This window comes from Oncorhynchus mykiss, chromosome 7, assembly GCF_057628025.1.
Source record: "Oncorhynchus mykiss isolate SJ-2025 chromosome 7, ASM5762802v1, whole genome shotgun sequence".
Taxonomy (NCBI): domain Eukaryota; kingdom Metazoa; phylum Chordata; class Actinopteri; order Salmoniformes; family Salmonidae; genus Oncorhynchus; species Oncorhynchus mykiss.
Window position 1 is genome coordinate 42,097,856 of NC_143028.1, and position 7,376 is coordinate 42,105,231.

General features: G+C 42.2%; 1 protein-coding gene across 1 annotated transcript; it reads right to left on the bottom strand.

Annotated features, from left to right (window-relative positions):
• Nucleotides 1-2,549: 2,549 nt before the first annotated feature.
• Nucleotides 2,550-7,074, bottom strand: LOC149982545 (uncharacterized). Its single transcript, XM_090241024.1, has 4 exons — nt 6,545-7,074; nt 4,287-4,578; nt 4,057-4,183; nt 2,550-3,910 (listed from the first exon to the last, which is right to left on the bottom strand). Exons 2-4 carry the CDS (start codon nt 4,402-4,404, stop codon nt 3,652-3,654), a joined length of 504 nt encoding a protein of 167 aa, XP_090097150.1. The 5' UTR covers nt 4,405-4,578; nt 6,545-7,074; the 3' UTR covers nt 2,550-3,651.
• Nucleotides 7,075-7,376: the final 302 nt, after the last annotated feature.

The following is a 7,376-nucleotide window of genomic DNA, read 5'->3' on the forward strand; positions in this document are numbered from 1 at the left end:
TCCACTGGGATTCTCTGCCTCTAACCCTATTACAGGGGCTGAGTCACTGGCTTACTGGTGCTCTTTCATGCCGTCCCTAGGAGGGGTGCGTCACTTGAGTGGGTGAGTCACTGACGTGATCTTCCTGTCTGGGTTGGCGCCCCCCCTTGGGTTACACCTGCATTGCTTGCTGTTTGGGGTTTTAGGCTGGGTTTCTGTACAGCACTTTGAGATATCAGCTGATGTACGAAGGGCTATATACATACACAACAATTGTTCCCAGATATTCATGACATTGCATTTCACAAGGACTTAAATTGCATGGCTAATCTACTTAGAACATAGTGAGGAAGTGAATGCACCCTTTTTTTTTATTTTTTTAATTTTACCCCTTTTTCTCCCCAATTTCGTGGTATCCAATTGTTGTAGTAGCTACTATCTTGTCTCATTCCTACAACTCCCGTACGGGCTCGGGAGAGACGAAGGCTGAATGTAATGCGTCCTCCGATACACAACCCAACCAGCCGTACTGCTTCTTAACACAGCGCGCATCCAACCCGGAAGCCAGCCGCACCAATGTGTCGGAGGCTACACCGTGCACCTGGCAACCTTGGCTAGCGCGCACTGCGCCCGGCCCGCCACAGGAGTCGCTGGTGCGCGATGAGACAAGGAGATCCCTTACCGACCAATCCCTCCCTAACCCGGACGACGCTAGGCCAATTGTGCGTCGCCCCACGGACCTCCCGGTCTGGACCTTGGAGATGAGCTTGGAGACTGATGGGGTATACGCTGGATATCCTAGCCCACTGGCCATAGCCAGCGCCGCTTTCAGTGACTGAATGTGAATGGTCCAGACAGTCCATCTAAAGATGCTCTACAGATGGTCATACCATCAACAAACTGTCTGTTGATAAGCAAGGTTATGATTGGGGTTAGAATAAGGGTTAGGGTTAAGGTTGGGGTAAGGGTTAAGTTTAGGGTTAGGATAAAGGTTAGGGTTAGTAGATAGTCAGTTGAAATGTTACTAATAGTTTGTAGAGCGTCTATAGATGGACTATCCAAATAAAGTGTTACCCATTTTTTTTTTAGGGGAACCTTTTCTGTACGCTGTAAACTACATACTGTACATGGGTCTCACTTCAGAGCTTGAGATGCAGTACCTCAGCAGTCAATGTTTGGTGCTATACGTTGCGCTATTCCCAACGAGTTGGAAGTCCTCAAATGTCGAGGGCTGAGATCAGAGCAGCACCAACAGATAATAGTGTGTGATTGTGGCCAGCAATTCGGGGCGTTTCTGCATGTGGGAATTCCTACATCTGCAGGAATGCTCCCACCCCACCCCTCTTTTTACCAAAGCTGTGAGAAAGTGATGTAATAAATAAACAGACTCCCTCGCAGTAACGTTAACAGAACTGCGGGAAAACAGCGTTCGGCAAGCGGGGGCAAAGGACACTGTCTACTGTTGTCCAAGGTAGCTACAGTGCCTTGCGAAAGTATTCGGCCCCCTTGAACTTTGCGACCTTTTGCCACATTTCAGGCTTCAAACATAAAGATATAAAACTGTATTTTTTTGTGAAGAATCAACAACAAGTGGGACACAATCATGAAGTGGAACGACATTTATTGGATATTTCAAACTTTTTTAACAAATCAAAAACTGAAAAATTGGGCGGGGGGGGGGGGGGGTTAGACCCTGGCCTTATTGTGAAGGTAACAGAGTGAAGGTGGGATAAAAACCAACTGTACGTGTGGCAATTTGTGGTTGACACAAGCAAGATTTTCTTCACATCAGGTAAGTGACATTGAGTTGCTTCCAAACCAACTACCTGTGTTTTTGTTATGCTCTTTCGGAAAGTTTCCATTTTATCCTTTGGCCAATGTGTCATCCATGGTCAACTGAGGTAAGCCATCAAAGCACTTGTAAACAACTTGTGATTGACCACTGCTAAGTTTAAGGCTCAGGACTCACATCAGAGGCTGGTGGGAGGAGCTATAGGAGGATGAGCTCATTGTGATGGCTGGAATGGAATGGAATCAAACATATGGTTTCCATGTGTTTGTGTGTGATATTGTTCAATTTATTCCATTACAACGAGCCCCTCCTCCTATAGCTCCTCCCACCAGCCTCCTCTGACTCAGATACATCTTGTCTATATTTAGACAGGGATAATTTAGATGCACAAAAACAGTTCCACTATGTTACTAATCTAGTGGAACAGAAAGTATAACCGTTTAATGAGCTCTCCATTGCTAGCATCCCTCTTACCTGCACTTCTAAACGGCGTTCCATACACTTCCCTTGAATTTACAATACCTCAATAATGACAAACGGGTTAATAATTACTCAGCCAATCAGATTGGCCATTCATTATCCAAATGATCAGCCTTTACATTTTTTTTTTATTTTTTTAACTATACCCAGCTGTTTTTATAACTGTCTTTCACACTGTTTCACATAACATTTAATAAATTGGATAACATTACTATTTGGTCACCAAATAGCCCAGATCATGCATTTCTGCCACAGCTTTGGCATTATAATCAAATAAAGGAACAATGGTGCAATCATGTAGGTCATCATTGTTTTTATTGCTATATGAAATGTTTTAACCCCCACATGACAATCTGACAAAATACATCCTGTACATACAATACCTTTTATTTTCCCTCAACATATGTTCGATATTTTTTTTGCATAGGCTTTGCACAGAAATGTGCGTGTCACTAGCCAGGTTTCCATCCAACCTTTTTATGTGAGTAAAATGTTTGTCGGTTAAAAAATGTCATGACAGGCCCGATTTTCGGTAAACTTTCCAAATGTTGACTAAACAAAATACGCCAGACAAGATGGTATTTTTTGTGTCTGTAAAATTAAGTATGCAAGAAATGTCAGTGGAAACACTTTTATGCTTAAATATTGATATAAAAGCCTAACCGTCATATCACGCTATGACATGTTGTGTGGTCCTCCCACTACGACAGTTTATTAGGCTACAGATGAAATAAATTGTGATGCGCTCTAGCCAAAAACCCGCAATCTGAATTCTGCGGATATATCGTAATATCTTTTGTGAGAAAACCATCAGTAGAGTTAAATGCGATGGAAACCATTTAATTTGTATTTTTTGATTTGGTACATGGAAATTGAACTGCAAAAGGTATCTTTATGTGCACTATGTCATCACGCACAGACTTATCTGCAACAAGTCAATTTGATGGAAACATCTCTGGTGAGAAAATGTGCATATTGTTTTTATGCGGATTTTAGAATATTCACATTTACATTTGTTGCCATTTGGATGGAAACCTAGCTACTGACAGTGGTTTTCTCTGGCCACACACCACCAAGCCTACAAATGTATCTCATTTGATATGGAGTTTACCATCTCTTGTCATATATAGTGCAGGTTCAAAAGTGATTTTAGCTGCCAGTGAACAGGTTACAATTCTGACTAACAAGCCTAGTGTTTTGTATCAAATGGGGTAGATTAGGATTCATTTGGGGGAATAGCTTAATCTACACTAGTTATGACTGTATTTCGCTGTGCTGAAGCATGCTGTCAATCAATTTATGGTGCATTTGTGAGTGTGTCTAAGCATATATGTGTGTGTGTGTGTGGTGCGAGCAGATTGAAGGTTCCTGTTGTTCTTGTGTTAACTGCTGTTGGGTGTTCAGTGGCTGAAGTTGCGGTGTCCTGGCTGTTGGAGGTAGGTTGTGCGGGAAGAGTGGCGCTGAGCTCTCAGGCAGACACTGTTCTGCCGCTGGATGCAGCTACGTGTGAGGTGGCGGCGGTCCACCCGGGTCTGAGCCCTCTGGACACGGGCAACCTGCGTCACCTTAGCCAGCTGTCCAGCCACGGACACTGATTCACGAATGATTCGGCTGGGGCTGGTGGCGCTTCTTTGGACTGGGAGCTCTGGTTCTGACATGCTGCAGAGAAAGACATAATTGTAAGCCTACAAATGCACACCCACAATTGTTCACAAACAAGCGGACAATCAATATGTGGAATCAGTGGTAGAACATTGCTTTTGACAACTTCCTGTGTCAAACACACAACAGTCTGTTTCTCTCACCTGACGTCAGTTTCTGAGATGGGTTCACTCTCCCCAGTGACAGTTAGGTTGGAGGGACATCTGTAGATAGACGTATTGGCACACTCCACCACCGGCTCCTCCACTGAGCTCACTTCATTGATAGCTTCTGTAAAGGAACAAGAGAGCTAGGGTTACCCATATTATGTCCAGCAGAGCAAACCGATCCCTACTATGTACAGTCCAACCACTACTTCTTGTGAGAAACAGACCTTGATGGTTGACCAGAAACCATCCTTCCTCAAGCATTTCCGCAGGCTTGGATGTCCTCTGGTCTGTAGGGATGTCCTCATCTCGTCCAAAAAACAGACTGGTGAGCCTTCGGAACATGACTGGGTTCTGTTCAAAGTGTTACCTTAGAATCTGCGTCTCAGAATTGGTTGTGATTTGGTGTTGTGAGGTCGTTAGCTGTGTTCTCTCTCTCTCTTGTCCTTTCCGGTATTTGGCAGGAGGCTCAGACGTAGCAGCAGAGGCTTTGGTTGTGGAAATACTTCTCACAAAGACCTGGTTGATCAAGAGATTAGAAAAAAATAAAGTCTGGTTCCTATAACTCAAACCTGCTATAAGAACATTGTCTTCTTATAATTTTGCATCCTCTTTTGAAAACAACTCCCCCAGTGATGAATTAGGAGTGATGTCTAGACCCCACACATCTATACTGGCCCATGGTAATTAATGCAACCTCAGGTCAACTGACCATGGCGGTCATTGATTGGCCAATGAACCCTTTATGAATATACAGGGCCTAAATAATCAGCACCCCCTGCAGAGCTCCATTGTCAGAGTCCATCTGCTATTAAACTTATTGGGGAGGGGCCAGTCTATACTCTACAACAGTATAGTAGCATCCCCATAGAATCTTCCAAATATAGTGGAGATGCTTTCAGCTTTAATAAAATTATAGGACACATTTTTCAGGTGTTCTTTTTCTGATATTGCTGTTTGTTGGCAAACGGCTACAATTGTCGGTCTCCGAATGTAACACTTATGTCATTTTTTTCATGCACGCAGGGAATCCCCCTCCACCCCAAGCAAAGAAAGCATGGTTTCTTATGGTAAACCTTGATCAATGTGACTGGGGCTTATCATGCACAAGGTCCCACATTCAGCTTATGAGAACAGTTTTGGGATAGATAATAAGCGAGCAGATCTAGTGGCACGAGGCCCAAGGCTGCAGAGTTCAGTGTGGTATTAGGCTCGAAGTTAGGTTGTTGGTTCCAGAGCCAACAGGGTGAAAAATCTGTCAATGTTCCCTTGAGCAAGGCATTCCACTGCAAAAAGCACAAGAAAGAAGAATGACACCCACCATCTGTGATTAGTCTGAAATTGTTTCTGTAGTTAACGTGTTTCTGTAGTCAACGTCACTATTCAGACTACTAGACATGTGAGATTAAGAACAGAATTGATTTTCATAATGAGCAAAAGCTATTGGCTTTCTACCCAAAGTTGCAAAGTAAATAGTGTAATCCATTTGATAAACACAAGAGACCTGCAGAATTGCTAAAGGTATGTGGCAGAAACAGGAACAGCGGCATCTACTGGCCAAAACCTGGTACTTTCACACTCATTTATGGGGGGAATGCAAGTGGCTTTTGACCATTTCTTTGGATTCCTCACTTCTTAATAATTTAAGATATTTGGTACAAATCGGATGTTGAGTACTATATTTATTGAATATTATATGAATCCTATACATTGAAATTGCCAATTTGAGTTCAATCAATTAGCTTAATTTCTTAAGAGTTCAAATTGTCTTTCAACAAAATAATGTTGCTTGAATGCGTATCTTATGTTTCTAACTACAAAAACTATTTCAGAACAATCTGAGATGGTGAGTGTCATGGCTTGCTGAAATGAAATGGAACGACCCATGTGATGTTCAGGCGTTCTACCTATGAACTTGATGGCGGCATCTACTCAATTGAGCAAAGATGTGGTCTATGGAAGTGGCTTCCAAAAACAAAACGACATCCCCGAAAGCGTCGCATGTGTAAGCAACTGGCGTCACTATTCAAAACCTAAACAGCTTGAGCAGAGAACAAGGTTGGGGTACCACTGCAAGACTAAACGGGACAATTTCACGATGACTACAAAATAAAACCTGAACGTTAGCTTTATATCAACAGAGAAATAACGTTGAAATGAATAACTGGATATGAAAGCGTACTGGTGTGGTGAAGGTGACAAACTCAGTCTGATATGAAATGGAGGCGTCTGTAATGACAGCCAGCAGTAGGTCAGCTATAGAAAATACGGGATTTTTTTTTTAAAGATGCCTCTTGTGAATTAATGTTAGGGCTGTGCTCTAGAAGCTATTTATACGGACAATACAAAAATATAAAACAGTTTGCAGCAGACCTGTAAACAACTTACGCAAGCTGTATTGATAAGGGACCGATTTGGATACATGCCGAATCAAATAGGACAGGTTAAAGCTAAATAGACTAGAGGCAAATAAAACGTAGTTTACCTTTATTCGGAGAATATTTCTGTTTGGGTAGGACATTCATTTTATGTTAACCCCAAAACGTCCTTTGAATGAGGTTTTATCACCGATTCCTTGATCAATGCATTTTCCTTTGACGAGGCATCGGTTTAGAACTGCAACCCTGCACTTTTTTTTCCTCCAAAAGATCTGCATCAGTTCTTGATTCACTGGCTGGTCTTTGCAACTGTTTCTTTAGAAATGTATAGCGGTAACCGTAGCACCACCTCTTCCCCCGTCCATCTTAATTATTCGATGAGTTTAACGGCGGTTGGTATCCAATAAATGTTGCATTACCGCCATCTACTAGACTGGAGTATAACTCCCTTATACTTTGCTTGAAAAAAATCATAAATAAACAAATACCCTACCATTTAACACTACAAGTTACACCACCCCACTCCACCACCAAGTCGCACACACCCAAATACCTCTCTGCAGCTGCCGTCACAATCTCAATTTTCTGCGACTTTCGTTCCATCCCTGCAGTACAGTTGATAACCATTGCCAGAAATGCTAAAAATCCAACCTTACTGAATCATACAGTACCAGTCAAAAGTTTGGACACACCTATTCATTCAAGGGTTTCTCTTTATTAAAAAATATATATTTTCTACATTGTAGAATAATAGTGAAGACATCAAAACCATGAAATAACACATATGGAATCATGTAGTAACCAAAAAAGTGTTAAACAAATATATTTTATATTTGAGAATATTCAAAGTAGCCACCGTTCTCCTTGATGACAGCTTGCCTCTGTACCCCACACACTCTTCTATACTCCATTTGCCTCTATACTCCACACACACACACA

Bases quoted from the DNA above. Each gene is read 5' to 3' on its own strand.
- LOC149982545 (XM_090241024.1), bottom strand. From the start codon at position 4,404: ATGTTCCGAAGGCTCACCAGTCTGTTTTTTGGACGAGATGAGGACATC. The intron at 4,184-4,286 runs GTCTGTTTCTCA...GTTCCTTTACAG, and splicing joins GTTTCTGGTCAACCATCAAG to AAGCTATCAATGAAGTGAGC. The intron at 3,911-4,056 runs GTGAGAGAAACA...CTTTCTCTGCAG, and splicing joins ATCTCAGAAACTGACGTCAG to CATGTCAGAACCAGAGCTCC.